The 19,120-nt window shown below is 42.9% G+C and overlaps 1 protein-coding gene across 1 annotated transcript in view; it reads left to right on the top strand.

Moving 5' to 3' along the window:
• LOC127411010 (protein unc-79 homolog) overlaps nt 1–19,120 on the top strand; it is a 135,898-nt gene that overhangs the window by 25,447 nt on the left and 91,331 nt on the right. The window contains exons 9-11 of the mRNA XM_051646318.1: nt 18,080–18,168; nt 18,396–18,436; nt 18,883–18,911. Coding sequence (XP_051502278.1) covers nt 18,080–18,168; nt 18,396–18,436; nt 18,883–18,911 — 159 coding nt within the window. The remainder of the gene's footprint in view (nt 1–18,079; nt 18,169–18,395; nt 18,437–18,882; nt 18,912–19,120) is intronic.

Below are 19,120 nucleotides of genomic sequence, written 5' to 3'. Positions count from 1 at the left end.
TGCTGCACTGTAGGGATGGTATTGGCCAGGTGATGAGCAGTGCCTGGTTTCATCCAGACATGACGCTTGCCATTCAGGCCAAATCTTTGTTTCTCATGGTCTGAGAGTCCTTTAGGTGCCTTTTGGCAAACTCCAGGTGGGCTGTCATGTGCCTTTTACTGAGGAGTGGCTTCCGTCTGGCCACTCTACCATACAGGCCTGATTAGTGGAGTGCTGCAGAGAGGTTGTTCTTCTGGAAGGTTCTCCTCTCTCCACAGAGAAATGCTGGAGCTCTGTCAGAGTGACGATCAGGTTGTTGGTCACCTCCCTGACTAAGGCCCTTCGCCCCCGAAGGCTCAGTTTGGCCAGGCGGCCAGCTCTAGGAAGAGTCCTGGTGGTTCCAAACTTCTTCCATTTATGGATGATGGAGGCCACTGTGCTCATTGGGACCTTCAATGCTGCAGAAATTTTTCTTCCTCTCCCGGCCTTGCTCTCCACAGACGTCGCTCAGCCATGCCCACATCACCACACAGACGATGTCACATTTAGTATTATTAGTTCAAAAGACTTAAACTTGTATCCTGTTCTCTGAGTAACACCAAAAACTGCACTGTAAATTGTAGCAACACCTCCTACAACCCTTCAGACGAGGCTTATGTTTATAACAATAACATGGGGGAGTAGATTCATTTAAACCAATATATTCATCCAGTTTAAGCCAGATTTCAGTCAAACCGAGCGCATCCAAACGATGATCTGTAATAATTTTATTTACAATTAGTGCTTTGTTTAAAAGAGATTTTATGTTTAGTAGTCCTACCTTTATATGATGTTTATCTTCAGATGTTTTTTTTTTTGTTATTTTCAAGTTTGACCTCAATCAAATTTTTTCTAAATTATTTAGTGAGGGGTTTGTGTTTGGTTGTTCGGGGAACAGACACAGTCTCTATATGATACCTAGGTGATACACTCTCATTGTGTTGTAGTTTATGTGACCTGTGTGATGTTTCAAGGTAGCTTGCAGATGGATGGTAAGCCATTCTGTCTACTTCCTGACATGGGCCCCAGTTAGTCAAATAATATCACTATTAAGACTATGAGATAGGCTTACACGTGACACCATGCGAGGTTCGGATGTGTGAACGGCGAGCTCTGCGCACTTTGCTAGTTTTGATACTTTTAATGATATAAACCGGTGACATTTGACACACCCTGATCCATAACTGTTCTAGGAAGACAACATGTCAAAGAATTCAAAATCCTCGGGCTCTGGAGACATTAAAAGACACTTACGTGCTCAAGCTGACACCCCCCTGGAGGCCTCGGACCAGGGAGTCAATTAGGACGGTGAAGTGAAAGAGGTTTGGCGTCAATTGATGAACGTGTCAGCAATGCTGACGAAGGTCATTGCTGACTTGGAGGATCTTGCTGCAATACGTCGATCGATCACTGCCATGGAGACGAAATTCACTGAGATGGTTGCAAGAGTGGCGTATATCGAAAAACGGATTGATTATCTGGAGTCATCAGAGAGGGAATTAGCTGCTAATCCGCTAGCGACCAAAGTAGACTTGTAGCGGGTCTGGGAAAAGTTGGAGGATATGGAGAATTGTAGTCGGCGGAACAACATCCGAATTGTTGGAATTCCTGAGTGAGCAAAGTGTCAGAATATGGTGGAATTTCTGGACGGGCTCCTTCCGAGTCTGCTCGACATAACAGGCCATAAGCTGGAAATCAAGCAAGCTCACAGAGTTCTGGCTCAGCGATTCACTGAGGGAGACAGGCCCCGATCAATTCTGGCCAAATTTCTGAGATCATCCAATAAAGATCTCATGTTATGCGAGGCGAGGAGTAAAGGCATTTTCACAACCATTTAACCATAGCATTTTCTTGTTCCCAGATTTTGTGAATTCGACAAGAGAGAAACGTGATTGATTCAAGGAATGCAAGAAACTCTTGCATCAACGGAAGGTCGCTTTTGCACTGATGTTCCTGGCCAAATTGAGAACAGATGCTAAAGATGGCTGCAAAGTATTTACATGTCCCCAACAAGCATTGTCCTTCATAAAGTCCCTGGACTGACTGAGTAAGTCATTGTGTGATGCTCACTTTGCAGCCGAGTGGACCTGACTCACTGAACATTCACTTGACTGTCGGAGGAAACTGGGCACCATTTTTGTTTCTTTTTGTGCTGGTTCCGCCTAGTGGCTGGAGTTTGTTTTGTGGAATAACACACCTTTGGGACAGTGTTGTGGATGAATCTGCACGTTCTTTGTGCTCATGCCTCCTATTGGTTGGAGTTTCTTTTGTGGAATATTTCTTGCAGGACATTGGAATGATTGGGTCGTTTGCTGCACTCAAGTAACAGTCGAATGGGCCGGCTCTCTGAACATAAGGAAGAGAATATTAAAAGTGCCGAGGTAGAGCTTAAGTGCCGAATGTCGTCTGATGCCCTCAGAGAATTGACCCGATTGAAATACAGATATAATACTGTTTTGTCGCGGAACGTGGAGTTTTGACTATTCGGGGCAAGACAGTCATACTTTGAGTCAGGGAACAAAGCAGGGAAGCTTTAGGCTAGATATATAAAGCAGAGAGAGTCTTTTTTTACCATTCCCTCAGTGAAATCTGCAGGTGGTGAAATTTTTACCTCGGCCATTGATATTAATAACGCTTTTAAAGAATTCTATCTTGATCTCTGTAGTTCCATGTCTTCATCTACTGATGAAGATATTAGAAACTTTGTGGAACTATTAGAACTCCCTAAACTGACAAATGAGCAAAAAAAAAAATTCTCTTGATTCTGAGATAAACTTGGAGGAGCTTGGCGAGGTAATTAAGGCCTTGCCTACAGGCAAGGCTCCGGGGCCAGATGGCTTTGCCTCTGAGTTTTTTAGATCTTATGCTACAGAATTGGCTCCACTTTTGCTAGGAGTTTATACAGAATCATTAAATAATGGAAAGCTTCCGCCAACCATGACGCAAGCCCAGATCAGTCTGATTCTTAAAAAAGACAAAGATCCAGGCGAGTGTAAGTGTTACCGTCCAATTTCCCTGATCCAGCTAGATGCAAAAATATTGTCAAACATTTTTCCTGACCTATTAAGTAAAGTTTTGACGTCTCTTATACATATATATCAGGTGGGGTTTATTCGGGGCCACAGCTCTTCTGATAACATCAGGCGTTTCATCAATATCATGTGGTAAAAAAAAAGATATCATGTGGTCAGTGGCAAACGATCAGAATCTGGTCGCTGCCATCTCATTTGATGCTGAAAAGATGTTTGATATGGTAGAATGGGATTATCTTTTTAAGATTTTGGAAATATATGGGTTCGGGAATACTTTTATTGGATGGATTAAGTTACTTTATAGACACCCGGTAGCGGCGGTACAAACAAATGGATTAATTTCAGATTATAAAAGCTGCGATAAAAAGGGAGGATGATTTTCATGGGGTGTATGGTGGGAGGTGTGGCGCATAAGCTTTTGATTTACGCAGATTATTTTTTTATTATTAATCCCCCCACTAGATCTATGCCTTGCCTCCACATAATTATTTATTCCTTTTCTAAATTCTTAGGATACAGCGTGAATTGGTGTAAATCCGAAGCTTTGGCCCTGACAGCGTACTGCCCGGTAACGCCTTTTCAGCTGGGCGCCTTCCAGTGGCCCAAACAGGGCATTAAGTATTTAGGTATTTTATTCCCAGCAAATTTGTGTGATTTATTTAGAGTTAATTTTGACCCTTTAATAAAAAGGTTTGAGCGATGTGGGCAGGTGGGCTTCATTACATTTATCTGTGATTGGGAAGGTTAATGTTATAAAAATTAATTGTATTCCAAAATTCAACTACCTGCTACAGTCACTCCCTATAGATGTCCCCCTCGCTTATTTCAAGCAATTTGATAGCATAGCGAAGTCCTTCATTTGGAGTGGTAAACGTCCCAGATTACATTTCAGTAAGTTGCATAGGCCCATTGACAAAGGTGGGCTAGGCCTACCCAAGATTTTGTTTTATTATCATGCATTCGGTCTCAGACATTTGGTCCATTGGTCGCTTCCACCTGAGAGAGCCCCTCCCTGGTTTTGTATTGAACAGGAAGTTCTTGCCCCTATTTCGCCATTGCAAAGCCTATCTATCAAACTAACCAGAGAAGTTAAGTTACACCACGTTATCTCGCATTTGCACTCGGTATGGACAACAGGGTCCAGAGTGTTTAATTCGGACATTTATTTAAATGCTGCTTCAAGCATATGGCTGAACCCAAAATTATGTATTAATAAGTCCCCTTTCTGCTGGACAGAGAGGATTGTTAGGTGGTGACCTATATGAGAGTGGAGTGTTGAGATCCTTTGAAAATATGGTTCAACATTTTGGGATTCCCAGGTCTCAGTTCTTTAGGTACTTACAGCTGCACCATCTGCTCTGTACTATTTTGGGAGTAGCATACACCACCCTAAAATGGCAGATACCCTGGGAGTGGTGATTACTGCTTTTGGAAAAGGTCATGAGGCATCAGTGTATTACTCCCTGCTAATTCAGAGTCTGGGAGATGGAGCTTCAACTTCTATCAAGAGATTATGGGAGAAAGATTTAAACTTAGTATTGGAAGAGGGAGTGTGGGCTAGGATTCTAAAAAATGTCAAGTCTACATCTAGAGATGCAAGGGTGCACCTTATGCAATTTAAGATTTTACATAGATTCTATTGGACCCCCTCTAGATTGTATAGGCTTGGTCTTAAAGACACACCCACCTGCTGGCGATGCCAATCAGAAGATGGGGACACAGGCCATGTTTTTTGGTGGTGTGTTAAGATCCAAGAATTTTGGTTGAAGGTTCAGAGTTTTGTGTGTGACGTATTGGGCACTCGGGTTTCATTCTGCCCCAGACTCTGTGTTTTAGGCGATGGGGCGGTCATTCATTTGGGGGATAAATACATGAAAGATTGGGTCCTGGCCAGTGTTATGTTTGGCAGACAAATCATACTTAGGGGTTGGAAGTCGGCTGGAGCGCCCTCGTTTCAGGAGTGGCACAAGGAGATGGGCAGTGTGGCGGCATTTGAGGGAATGTCGTATAGAAGGCTAGGTATGATGGATCTGTTCAATAAAAAAATGGGGCAACTATTTGGCCTTTCTGGATGGTTCTCTAGGAGGGGCAGTGGAGGGGAATTTGTAGTTTTAATTGTATGATTTAATTTATTTTATTCTTAAGTGTTTCCTCTTGTCTGTTTTTAATGTGTGTATACTTTCATTTTATATTGACCACTGGATGTTTGTAGTGTGAGGGGGGAAGGGAGGGGGGGTGTTCAGAGGGAAGGATATATAATTTTATATAACTTAATTCTGTGTGTGTATGTTATGTTCCTTCAATACAGTTTTTTTTTTTTTTTATCAATAAAATGTTAATATAAAAAAATAACCTCAGCAAAGTCTGATGGACCAAAAGGGCAAAAAAATAAAATAAATAAATAAATAAATCTATTATATCTAAAAAAAAAAAAAAAAAAAAAAAAGACTATGAGCCAGATTGCTAGAGAGGAGAGCGGCACCTTCCCTGGAGGGATGAGTCCGTCTCTCTTTAACAGGTCAGATCTACCCCAAAAACTCTTCCAATTGTTTATAAATCCTATGCTATTCTCCGTACAACCACTCAGACATCCAGCCATTCAGTGACACTAATCTACTATAAACCTCGTCACCACGATGAGCAGGGAGGGGGCCAGAGCATATTACAGTGTCTGACATCATTTTTGCAAGTTCACACACCTCTTTAACATTATCTCTAGTGATCTCTGACTAGCGAAGCCGGACATCGTTAGTGCCGACATGAATAACAATTTTAGAAAATCTATGTTTAGCATTAGCCATCACTTGTAAATTTGATCTGATGTCAGATGCTTTGGCACCCGAAGTGCAATTAACAATAGTGGCTGGAGTCTCTATTACCACATTCCTTATAATATAATCACCTATAACCAGGGCTCTTTCAACATGATTCTCAGTGGGTGCATCACTGTGTGGGGCAAATCGATCGGAAATCCTAACAGGAATGGCAGAGTGGTGTTGCTTTGCTGAGTGAGTATGCTGCCGAGACGTCACCAAAACGCCCTGTTATGGGGGCTCTACAGCTTGAACCAAAATGTGTGTATTGTTCACTGTATTACCCGCATCCAAAACAGTATCTACCAGCTTCTCTTTCTCACTGACCTCCACTAGTGTTCGGATGAGTGTCTCTAACTCATTAACCTTCTCCTTCAGCCTGACTAATTCCTTACATTTATCACATGTAAATCCCTCACTGCTGATGGAAGAAGCTATAGTAAACATGTGGCATGCGGTGCAGGAAGCGATAACATGAGCATATGCCATGACTTACTGCAATTGTTTGTTGTTGTTGTTGTGGTGGTGGTTAATGAGTGGCAAGGGTTTGAGATCGATGTGAATACCTCACACAATTGTTTACTGTTGTTGTGGTGGTTCCTTATCATCTGAGGTTTGAGACTGATGCAATAAACGGGTGCGCATGGTAAAATACATGTAGTTTACGAAGTAGAAATTTTGAAAAATTGAAGCATGCGGTTAAATGGCAAAGAGTAAGGATAAAACGATGAACATAGAGGAATAAGCAATGCTAAGCAGGCTAGGAAGCTACAAACACAGACTCAAGCAGCATGCTGTCAGCAACCAGAACAGGAAGTGTCCAGTCAGTTCTGTTGTGAACTGGTAAGTGAATGGTCCCCATTTTAGGGAACCAAAAGTTACAGTTGTAACTGTTAGATCTTCTTGTATTTGGCTGACCAAATATCAGGTGGCTCACCAATGTATCAGAGTTCTTCTAATATATTAAGAAGAGTAAGCCAGACCAAGTGCTTGAGGGGAAAGGAGTTTTTTTTTATGATGATGATCGTGTAGCAGAGCTCTTCTGTATCCTAACCCAAGGAACAGTCTGTGTGACAGAGCTTTATACCTGGTCACAGATGTGCTAACTAAACATGCAGAACATTTCACAGGACCTCCTGAGAGGAACACAGCAGGTGAAACCCACAGGATACTCCTGAGAAGAACCCAACAAATGGGGTCTCACGGAAACCTCCTGAGGGTAACCCAACCAATAGATAGGTTTGATGAATCTGTCACATCTTAACAAACACAGCTCCAATGGATTTACATCTGACTTTAGTAATGAATAAATACACATAATTCTACAATCCTCCCTTTGATCAATTTTGATCACACATTAAAAAAGAAAGAAAGAAATGTTTCACTAATCATGGATACAACATTTTGTATACAGGCATCTTAAGATGTCAAAATAAAATTTAATTGTGAATGGTTGCATTCCATTGGACGAATGCTTGAGTCCTCCGGAAACTTCTATTTTGAAGTCAGTTCCTCTGTGTCCACATCACTGAGGAACTCACATGGTCTGTCCACACTGAGGCCGTTGTGAAGAAGGCTCATTAGTGCCTCTTCTTCCTGAGGTGGCTGAGGAAGTTTGGAATGAACCACAACATCCTCACACGGTTCTACACCTGCACTGTAGAGAGCATCCTGACTGGCTACATCAATGCCTGGAATTGCAATAGCTATGCCCACAACCTCAAAGCCCTGCAAAGGGTGGTGCAAACTGCCAGACACATCAACGGAGGTGAGCTTCCCTCCCTCCAGGACATATATACCAGGCGCTGTGTGAAAAAAGCTCGGAGGATCATCAGAGACTCCAGCCACCCGAGCCATGGCCTGCTCTCACTGCTACCATCAGGCAGGTGGTATCGCAGCGACAGGACCCGCACCAGCCGACTTCATGACAGTTTCTTCCCCCAAGAAATCAGACTTTTGAACTCTTTATCTCTCATGATCAATATACATCAGCACTGCACTTTATTAATCTTATTATCTCACACTGGACTGTCATAAATTATATTCTCTCTTATCAACACACTGGCAACTGACTATCAACCGACAGCCTGAATGTCAATAAAGTACAATACAACCTACTGTATATTTTATATATATTTATAAAATTTTTATTGTATAATGTGTATTCTATATTGTGTGTATTATATACTGTACATTGTATATTATTATTTGTATATTGTGTTGTGTGTAATTATGTGAATATTAGATATGTAAATTGTGTTGTGTAAATCTGATGTTTATTGTAAATTGGTATATGTCTCATTACTGTCATGACTGCTATGTTGCTCGGAACTGCACCCAAGACTTTCACCCACTATTGCACTTGTGTATATGGTTGTGTGACAATAAAAGTGATTTGATTTGATCTTATGGAACTGGTGGACATGGTTGTGTTATGTTTATATTGCATTGTCCTGTAAGAATGCAAGTTGAGTCCTAACAAATGGATTTGCATCTGAGGCACAGTTGCGATGTAAAAGCATCTGACTTTGACAATTAAAAAATACACTTAATTCTACATAACCGAGATGTCTCCTTTCTAGTTGTTCACTTCGATGCTGTGAAAATCAATGCTATGGGAATCAGATATCTTAATGCTGTGCTACTGATTCACACATGCTAGAGCAATGCCCACTATTCAGTAGGGTAGTGAAAAAGCATTGATTAACCTTCCCTTCATATTGACAAATAGTAAGGTAGAGGAAAAAAATTACTGTGTTAGGGTTAGGGTAGTGAAAACATTAATAAGAAGCTCTCCTTTGTAGGGCTGGGTATTGATACAGATTTCCTGATTCAATTCAATTCCAATTTAGATTCGATACAATATTGATTCATATGGGTTTATTTAAGTTATAATGTCCCTTTTGCTTAAATATAAAATAAATAATCTCCCAGCTAATGCTGTTAATTATATAGGGAACCTTTTAACTAGGTTCTTTAGGAAAATATTAATTCCCTGTCTGTCACTCACTCGACGTTGTGTCGATGTAGTGACACTAGGGGTTCGATCTTGAGAGCCCCAATCATCTTTGCTTAAAATAGAAAAGGCCAATGAAAATTGGCGAGTGGAATTTGCATGCCACTCTCTGCCCCGGACATTCGGGTATAAAAGGAGATGGCGTGCATCACTCATTCATATTTTTTCTTCAGAGCCGAATGCTTGTGTGTTCGTCCTCTCACCTCTTGCTATGCTGCTGGATTTTTTATGGCACATATCAGCGGTCACCCTCGCACGGTTGAGTGTGGTGCTTCCCCGGGCGCTTCGGCAGCCTGAGTCTGCCGGTGCTAAAAGAGTATATTTGAAAGAGTATATTTTCTCTAAAAGAACTCGTGCAAATGCTTTGTTGTCTTTTTAAAGATGTCCTTCCGCGTTTGCTCTACTGGATGTGGCCGTTATCTCTCCCCTCCAGATACCCATGAAATCTGCCTCGAGTGTCTGTGGTGCCAGCACGCCGAGGCGGCTTTCGTGGAAGGATTGTGTTCTCATTGCGAGAACTTCCTTCTTCATTAAGCAAGGAGCCACCGTGGCTGCTCCCCAACCTGGTCTGTCCTGGGCTGACACTCAGCCGGCCAGGTCGGCAAGCACAGTGGGCGATCTGAATGTGGACATGGCAGCATTTCCGCCAGCTCAGCCCCCACGGACCTCCCATCCCCCAGCACGCTCGTTCTGTCCGGACAAACTGTCGAGCGATGCAGGCGGTCTGCCTCAGGGTGGGTTTAATGTGTCATTCGTGTCTCACGACGAGGATGAGCTTTCGGTCGTGGCATCGGAGGGTGGGCTTCTGCTATTGGAAGCGGACGAATCTTCTGAGCTCCCGCCCATGGGCGGTAGAGCACAGGATGAGGTGGACATGGAGATGGCAGCCTTGCTTGCCCGGGCGGCTGCGAACATTGGGCTGAAGTGGAACCCTCCACCCTGCCCTGAGCGTTCGTGGCTGGATGATTGGTTTCTGGGGTCGGAGCACGACTCATGGCCATGCCACGCCCCGGTGCCTTTCTTCCCGTAAGTGCACAAGGAGCTAACGAAGTCACGGAAGGCACCTTTTACTGCCCATACACGCTTCACGGGCTCGTCCACTCTGACTACCCTCGACGGCGGAGCAACTAAGGGATATGTTGGGCTTCCCCAGGTAGAGCGCGCTGCAGCGGTGCATTTATGCCCGCAGGGCGCAGCCACCTGGTGTGACCGACCAAGGCTCCCTTCCAAGGCCTGTAAGTTCTCTTCCTCTTTAATGATGAAGGCTTACAAGGCCTCTTCAGCCCTGCACGCCATGGCCATCCTGCAGGTCCACCAGGCCAAGGCACTAAAAGATCTGCACGTGGGTAGGACCGACCCAGGGCTGATGCAGGAACTGCTCACTGCGACCGACCTCGCCTTACATGCGACGAAGGTCACGGCGCGTGCCCTGGGGCAGACGATGTCCACTCTTGTGGTCCAAGAGTGCCACCTGTGGCTCAACCTTGCAGATATGCGTGATGCCGAGAAAGTCCGCTTTCTCCCAAGGGGGGCTTTTTGGCGAAACCATCGAGGATTTTGCCCATCAGTTCTCGACGGTGAAGAAGCAGACCGAGGCAATTAAACACATCCTGCCGCAGTATGACCTGGCCGCCTTCAGGCCACCGAGGTCCCGCACCCTGTCTGCTTCTCGCCAGAGCCGTTCCCCTATGGTGCCGGCCATCGGAGCCCGCACGCCGGCCTCAGAGAGAAAGATCCTCCCGTGGGAAGTCGGCTCCACCTGCCCGCCAGCCGGCCCCTAAGAACCCCAGATGGGGTTCTAGGCATTCCTGACATGGCCCGTCCAGGGATGAGGCAACTTCTCCTGACCGGTCTGGCCCGGGGCATCTCTCCAGCCCCGCCAGCGCGTGGTGAGTATTACATCTCCGAGTGCCCTCTGGGCCTCGGCACCCACATGGTCAATAAAAGAGCAGTTTCCTCATTCCCTGGGCCAGCGCACTCGCAACGGCCAGGCGCTGGAAGTCTTTCTGGTCAATCAGGCGAATGCAAGTACCTCCCGTTCCCTTGTTCCCCGTCGAGAGTCAGCCGGTAAACAGGTAAGTGCAAAGTCAGACTCTGTGCTCTACGAGGCGGCTGTATGCCTTGAAGTGGTGTCTTTTCGCTAACTGGTGTTCTTCCCGTGGGGAAGAACCACAGAGGTGCGCCGTCGGGTCTGTGCTGCCTTTCCTTCAGGAAGGGCTGGAGAAACGGCTGTCTCCCTCTACCCTGAAAGTGTACGTGGCTGCCATAGCAGCTCACCACAATACACTGGACGGGAGACCCTCACGACAGTTCCTCAAAGGCACGAGGAGGTTGAATCCTCCTAGACTGTGCCTGACCCCCTCTTGGGATCTCTCTGTGGTCCTACCTGCCATACAGTCCAAGCAGAGATTAGCCCATTGGATTGTGGATGCCATTTTCCTCGCATACAAATCTCAGGACTTGCCATGCCCCTTGGGAGTCCGGGCGCACTCCACTAGAGGTTTTGCCATCTTCTTTGGTTACATGTTTATTGTTAAATTGCATAATTTGTATTATTTACAAGTATTTACATTGATTAGTTGAACACATGCTAAAACCGGTACTGTCTCTTTAACAAAAAACTGCATTTCTGTAAAAAATGCCTTTAAATGAGCTCAACTTGAGAGGACTTGAATGGCTTAACCTCATCTGTGTGATGCATGATACGAATGAAATGTTTTTTGTAGTTGTTTTTGATCAACAACTGACTGTAAAGAACAGAAAGGGTATTAAAAGAGACAGTATTCAATGACAAATGGGTTGCATGGACCGCGTCCTTGAACACACATTACTCGGAACAACTTTTACTCTCCACACGCTGTGAAAGGATCTCACTGCTGAACACTTCACAACTAAACTACACAATTACTGGTGAGTGAAATTTAAACATTTACCAGCCCATTGCCAAATATATTCACTTTAGTCACATAGCACGAAATTTGGTTGCACATGCAAGTGATTTCCTCTCATTGTAGTGGAGGGTTGCGTATTGAGTGAAAGATTGATTTTGGGATTTAAGAATTGATGTCAAGATTTTTCAAATAAAGATTGCGATTAATCGGAAAAACAATATTTTTACCCACTCCTACTCCTTTGCATGACAATGGGAAGGGAGAGTGAGCACCCAGTTCAAAGATATTACAATGACACTAGGCAACAGGGTAGTGAAACACTGACACATCAACCCTCCTTCACAGTCAAAATCTGGAAAGAGAGGGAGGAAAGAACAAAGTTGTAAAACCTGGCAAAGGTGTTAGGGGAAGCCCAGCCTTCTACTAGGCATCAGGAAGAGGCCATGCTCCTGGGGGAATTAGCTTTTAAGGGATAGTTCACCCAAAAATGAAAAATATTTACTCACCCTCATGATATCCCTGGTGTGTATGACTATTTTTCTTCTGCAGAACACATTTGAAGAAAAACACCAGACATCTAGTTCTTCACAAAACTTACTGACCAAAGGGAGTTTGTCAGCTGACAAACCAGAAGGTCATGCCCCATCGCTATGGCAGTGACATACACATTGAGCGTGGATGGAAAGAGCTCTGCATCGCTCTTGCAAAAAACAGAGCGCCATCTGCACAGGGCAACGTGTGTTTATTCCCGGCTCACAATGGTGGAGAAAGCGAGAGTGCATCACTGGGGACACAGAGGTGTTTTCCCCCACGGGTCCTCTGTAAGGCCAGAAGAAAACACTGAGGTGCAATATGGCAGTCTTCTTGCACATAGCTAACAACAGCTAAGACAGGCAATGAAGTGACCTGCGTCATGCTGCAAACTCTTTCCAGGCAGCGTCAACGACCTGAACTCTCACTGAACAGGGAGAGCGCCAAGTCATAACAAGCTGCTCAAGCTACTTGTATGGGAACTGCCGAGGTCTGATATCACGAGAAGAGGGGACCCGAATCAACTTTACAAAGAAAGCTAGCAAATTGCAAAGCTTTTGAGTTTCATGCACTTTCAAACATAATCTCAGGGAGCGCTGCTTCAGGCAAATAAACAGCACTTGTGCCTGACAAGGGGATAAAAGTTTTTTTGCCAGGAAAACACTTGCAAAACATCATCTTAAAAAGATGCAATAAGCAAGTGGATCTTTTAGTTTCTCTTAGCTAGAAGGAACAACAATATAGAGCAATACAATACTCTCACCGAGATGCAAAGGATACTCTGATCATCGGAAGCACAACAGGGAGAAGAAAATAATCCACTAACTGTTGAGGTGTGCCAGTTCAAGACAATGAAGTGATGAGTCTGATGCAGAGTATGAGAGATAAAATCATGACCCTGAAGAGAAAAATTCTGATGAAATGCTGCTGTGCTCTGGTTGATATGCCCATGATGATGTGCACATAAGGAGCGAAGTGCCAAGCCCCATCTGCCAATGAAAGTGGCATGATTCCATACAGGCTTTAGAGATCATCACTACTGGGAGGAGTTCCCAAAGCGTCAGCTACTGGTGCAGCTTCGAAGTGACCAACATGAAAGGGAAACATAGTAACTACAAAATTAATCATGGTTACTACAGTCATGGTTACTACAATATACTATACTAAAACCATGGTTATTATATAGATAATACATGATTATCAAATCAATGGCTGTTATGTACTTGGCTTGCTTAAGGGATCTAAAGTAAATACAGAACCTAAGACTGCCATCTATTCTTGGTACTAAAATTACCATGCTGCACCACTCACTCTTTGGTGGGAAAATTTTTTCTGGCCTTCTAGACTCTGGCATTTTTCCACTGGCTGTATGAATGTATGGCTTCGTCGGCTAGCAGCAAATACCGTTAGTTCACCAAACTTTGCAGCAGAGCTGGGGTCATGCTTCTTGACCCAGACTTGAAGCTCTGGAGCTAGCATTCTATGAACTGCTCAAGAATGATTACCTCAGCAACTTCTGACTTGCTTCAACACTGGGGTTGTACCCACTTTTTGAATGTGTCTTTGAGCCGCACATAGATTTCTTTCGGGGTCTCATCTGGTGGCACCAGACATCAAATGGGTTCTGGATTCATGTGAAATTTTTACAAAATTTCTTTCACATTCTCATAAACAAGAGATTCATTAAAGCACTGTGAGCTTTGTATTTAAGTAATGGCACTGCCCAGTCGGTTGTTGGCCACCGAAAGCTATTCTCTCAAATGTGGTGAGGAAATGCTCCACATCATCATCTTCGTTAAGTGGTTGTAGTTGAGGCTCTGTCGCAGCCCTCAGGTGCTCTGATGTTTGACCAACTGTCTGCAGTGACCCCTGATGAGCATGGACCAAAGACTGGAGGGTAGAGCTAGTCTTTGGGTGCTTTCACACTGGCAGTTTAGTTCGAAACAGAGCACAGTTCGCATGAAAATTTGGTAATGTGAAAGCTGTCATGCGGACCGGGGAGCACACCGTGGTACCGAACCTGAGACTACCTGTAGGAGGTGGTCCGAGTTCGGTTGCAATGGAACTGTAGCGCGATTCACGTGAATGTGAAAGCAACTGGGACTCGGGTGCATACTCGTTCAGGAAGTAAAGTAACCTGCGCATGCGTTTTAGCCGATGACGACATCATTACTTTCAATAACACACAAGGATCCACACATTCCTGAAAGTCCCAAAAAAGTAATGACACCACAATGACATACAAGTACAATCAACACTATAAATCCTGTCTGTCTATCTGTCTGTCTGTCTGTCTATCTATCTATACAACTTATAAATAGTATATATAAATACTATTAAAGGTTATAAATATAGGGTATAATAGGAGATGACAGTGGCGATAACTTCACCTTGGACACGAGCGTGAGTAAGCGTGCAGTGTAAACAAAGATGCAAATGAATTCCTTGCAATCAGCTGTCTCCTCAAAAAACGCAGTTTGCGAGCAGCAGCAAGCCGCCTTCCCCTGGCCATCTGATGAGTTATTCCATGAAGCGCACATATACGCAGTTGTCGTTCACTCTGCTGTGCATATTGGCACCAAAATAACAAAAAAACTAAAAGTATGATGAGTCGCGTTGTGTTCACCATGCGTGTTTGTGATGACGTAAGATGAACGCAAATGGACCGGGGTTCGATAGAATCAAGAGAGTGTGAAACCAGACCAATGCTGCAGGGGGCACCGGGAACAATCTCAATCGGAATCGGACCACAGCAAATGTGCCCAGTGTGAAAGCCCCCTTTGTGTGGTTCATGTGTGCACTTGCTCCTGAAAAAGAGTAAACTGATGTTGAGTGAACTACTGTCGCTTTTCCTGTTGCGCCACTTGCTGGTCCAGCTGCTTGTCCCTCTCCCGCTGCATTTCCATGTGGACACATTACATGTCTTGCAACTCCTTCTTCAGAGCATTCCTCCAGGACGCTTGCTGGTCCTGGTTCCTCTGGATCAGCTCCTCCTGTGGCTGTTCCCACTTCTCCATCTAGCTTTGCCATCTTCTTTGGTCCATTTTGACCAATAAGGGAAAAAAAAAAAAAAAAAAAATTGCCCTCCACTGAAATTGCTCACAAAATATTAATTAAAAAATATATATATTTTTAACATTAACTAATGAAAAATGAGTTCTGGTGGCCCCTTGACCACGGCAATGATGATATTGCCCGGATCACTGGCTGGAACTCCATATATAGTTTGAGTTTCTGCTCGCACCCTCTTTGGCGATGGGCCAGGACCCGACAATGCCTAGTTTGTTGTGTTATGCCATAAAAGAAACAAACAGACGAAGAGCAGTGAGAACACATCAATTAAATCTACTCTATAAACAAGTGTGCTCATTTAACTCAGCAATGAAAGTGTAAATACCCTGCTAAGAAGACCAGTTTAACCAGCATGCAATGGACCCTTTTCACACTTCAGGGTAAACTATGATAGCGGTGAATGGGAGTGAATGGGAGACCAGCACAAATATAATTTTTGCTTACCCATTTGCTCCAACATCTGAAATATGCCACTATTACGTTTCCACAACTTTCTTAATGAAGCCAAAAATAGAGAGCGATGGATTACAACGTGACAAGAGAGAAGATTACAAATTTACTGTCACTCTCTCAGCAGCTGTGTTAGAAATCTCATCGCATCTGTGGTAAATCATTTTTTAAAACTAATTCCAGGGTAATCTAATACAAAGTAAACTGTTATAAAATCACACTAAATAATTAAAAAACTGCAAATATAAAAAAAGTTTGCTAGATTTACGCTGCTAAATATGGCAGAAACGCATCATCACATTCCTATTCTGGTCTGTGCTGGTTAGTGCTGGTTTGGTGCTGCTCTAGCTGGTGGATCAGAATACTTTTCACCAGCAAAACCTAGCTGGTAAAGCTTGTTGACCAACATGGTCTTTCTGATGAAGACCAGAAAAAAAGAAAATGTGTTTCAAAACTATACAGTACATTGAGGACAGAGCTGGCTTAGCTATGTCATACAGAAGTCACACAAACACAAAAGCAGAGTAGGAAAAGATGAAACTCAATTACTGAAGAGATAATGAGAGCAGATGACCTGTGCCACCATATGACATACATCTGCACACATTAACATTTTATGCTACAAATGTTCATTTTCAGTGTTCTTTGCATGTACCATATGATATTTTTAAGATGATATTAAAAATGAACAGTTTGGTGTCAGATAGCGGTGTAATGGTTCGCCGTATTTGATTGAGTAATTGGTTGCTTTCGTAATTGCCAGCAACAGCGAGAGAGGAGTAGACTATTTTATTTATATAAATTCCGCACCTGCATTTCAGTCTAGATCTTGATGTAATCCTTCCTCATGATCACGCAGCGTGTTTTCATGAGCTGAACGGGAGGCTAAACAAAAAGTTAAAATGTGACGAGACTGCAGTATACCCAACAGACTCGTGCAGCGCGTGCAAGCCATTCACATATCACAAGTAGGCAGCGCTTCACTTTTGGTTAATTGCGCGAGTAAACGCGCCCACTTTGCTTCGGTCAGGCTGCGCGAATGACAGCCTACATTCAGTATTTCATTTGTTTCTTTTTGCTTTCATAACAACACGTGATGTAATAAGGAAAACACCACTATTAATCCTTGAGATTTTAATACAGGTACACCCTCATTAAACCATGGTCACATTCAAAATTACATTAAACTATTACAAGAGAAAGCATAAACCCACATCGTGGGATTAAAAAAAACACACTTGCAAAATATAAATGATTCAAAATATAAATTAAACCTGGAAATAAAGTTTTAGGATTTTGCAGGTGCTATTCACCAAAAAGGCACAGCAATTGACCAGGAATATAAAAAATGGCACTCTGTGTCAAAAAGGTTGCTGAACCCTGTTCTAAACAATACTTGCTGAACAATAAAGAAAGTTTTAAAGCTATGCTCTCTTTCTGCAGACTTTATTATAATCCAAAAATTTTATTAATTTGCATTTTTTCCCCCAGTACTTTCTACTTTCTTCTATCACTGTCCATTTCCTGTGTGCCTAAAGCATTTTAAAAAACTGATTTTATATTCATGCAGTATCGCGAATGAGAAAATGTCAACGGTATGACAACTGTCTTTTTAAAAAATGCAGTATACCGTGAAAGCATTACATCCCTAGTTTTAGATGAGGCATGAACATGTAATGATAGATTACGATTTGTTTAACCTTGATAAGCTTTTTTCTCAACAATAAAACGTATTGTCATTTTACTCAGCAATGTCTAATTTAGACTGTACTTCAAAAAAAGGTTTATGCATAAATTGCAGTTAGGCAAACTAGCCTAAACATAAATAACTCCTGTTGTTCTATTACTTTGAGACATTATCCATTATTAGCAATAAGACAGCACACCTGTAGTGTTATACGTATGTCTTTCTTGAAGGAATAGTTCACCCAAAAATGAAAACTGTCATCATGTATGACGTTCTTTCATCTGTAGAACACAAAAGATGTTAGGCAGAATTTTAGTTCACCAACAATTGTATGGGGGAAAAAAATACAATGAAAGTGAATGGGGACAGCTTCTCCTCTTTTCATGTTTTGATGTACTTATTGTTTTATTTTTTATTTCCACAGTAGCCTTTGTCTTGCTCACTAGGCGTTTTAAGACACAATTTTCTTTAAAGCTGCTTTGAAAGAACATATAATGTGAAAAGCATTAAACAAATAACTGGACTTGACTGGCTATTGAATGAGTGTGACTGTGGCTCGTCTTTTTCAGATGTGTATTGATCCGACACTCTCTGTTGCCCTGGGTGACAAACCCCCTCCATTATACATCTGTGAGGAGTGCAGTCAAAAGATCGCTGGGTAAGCTGCAGTCCACGCTGTATTAAATCAACAATAGAGTTCATCTTGTGTCCTGCTGTCTGCAGAATTGTCAGTCCCATCCTAAAAGTGACCTGCAGTTACTGTCTAGAAAACACTTTAGCAGCACTTTATTATTCACTTGTGAATCTGTCCGACAGCTGATGTTTAGCTAGTGACGGAAAATGTTTGTGTCTTTGAGTTCCTGAAGTTCTCATGTTCCTTCACAGTGATCATGCTGAGTGGCTCGTTGATGTGCTTTTACCACAAGGTCAGTGATACTTAACCACATTTTAAAACCATAACCGCACACACACCCGCACATTTATTTACCATTTATTAAGATTACAGACTAATCCTAACCCTGACCCCAAATGGTATTTAAGTTATTTATGAATCATTTTTGTCCAACTGAGAACATTCCCAGATGTCCCCAAATAGAAACTTATGGGGGAAAATTTGCACATACACAGAATCGTAGATGCCGACCTAATTACACATAAATACAGTGTATTTAAATTTGTATTCTAGAGATAATGAGCAGAGAGAACAAATACATTCTGCTTAATTTCTCGTGTGAATCATTTGCATACATTTGAAACCTACATTTTAAATGAATACGTTACATGAGGATTTGTTTTTCAGAGAATGATTTGGCACTTTTGCTTCTTCATGTTTTATAATATAATTAAACCCCTCATGATTTCATCCTAACAGCTGAAATTTCTGCTATATGTCAGAAGAAGGTAAGCCTCGCGTGAGGGGACCGCCGTGTGTTCATGTGTGTGTTTGCTCATGTGTGTCCGTGTCCTGAGAGTGGGCTCATCGTTAAAACATCATTATCAGTGATCTATTACATCACATCACAGCTGGACTTTAACCCTGATCGCTGATTTGAGTCGTGTGTGTCATGGTCTTTAGAGTTTATCCAGCAGAGAAATATTTCTACACACAC

Source organism: Myxocyprinus asiaticus, chromosome 20 (assembly GCF_019703515.2).
Source record: "Myxocyprinus asiaticus isolate MX2 ecotype Aquarium Trade chromosome 20, UBuf_Myxa_2, whole genome shotgun sequence".
NCBI classification, from domain to species: domain Eukaryota; kingdom Metazoa; phylum Chordata; class Actinopteri; order Cypriniformes; family Catostomidae; genus Myxocyprinus; species Myxocyprinus asiaticus.
The sequence above is the reverse complement of the archived record's forward strand: the minus strand, read 5'-3'. Positions and strand labels throughout refer to the sequence as shown.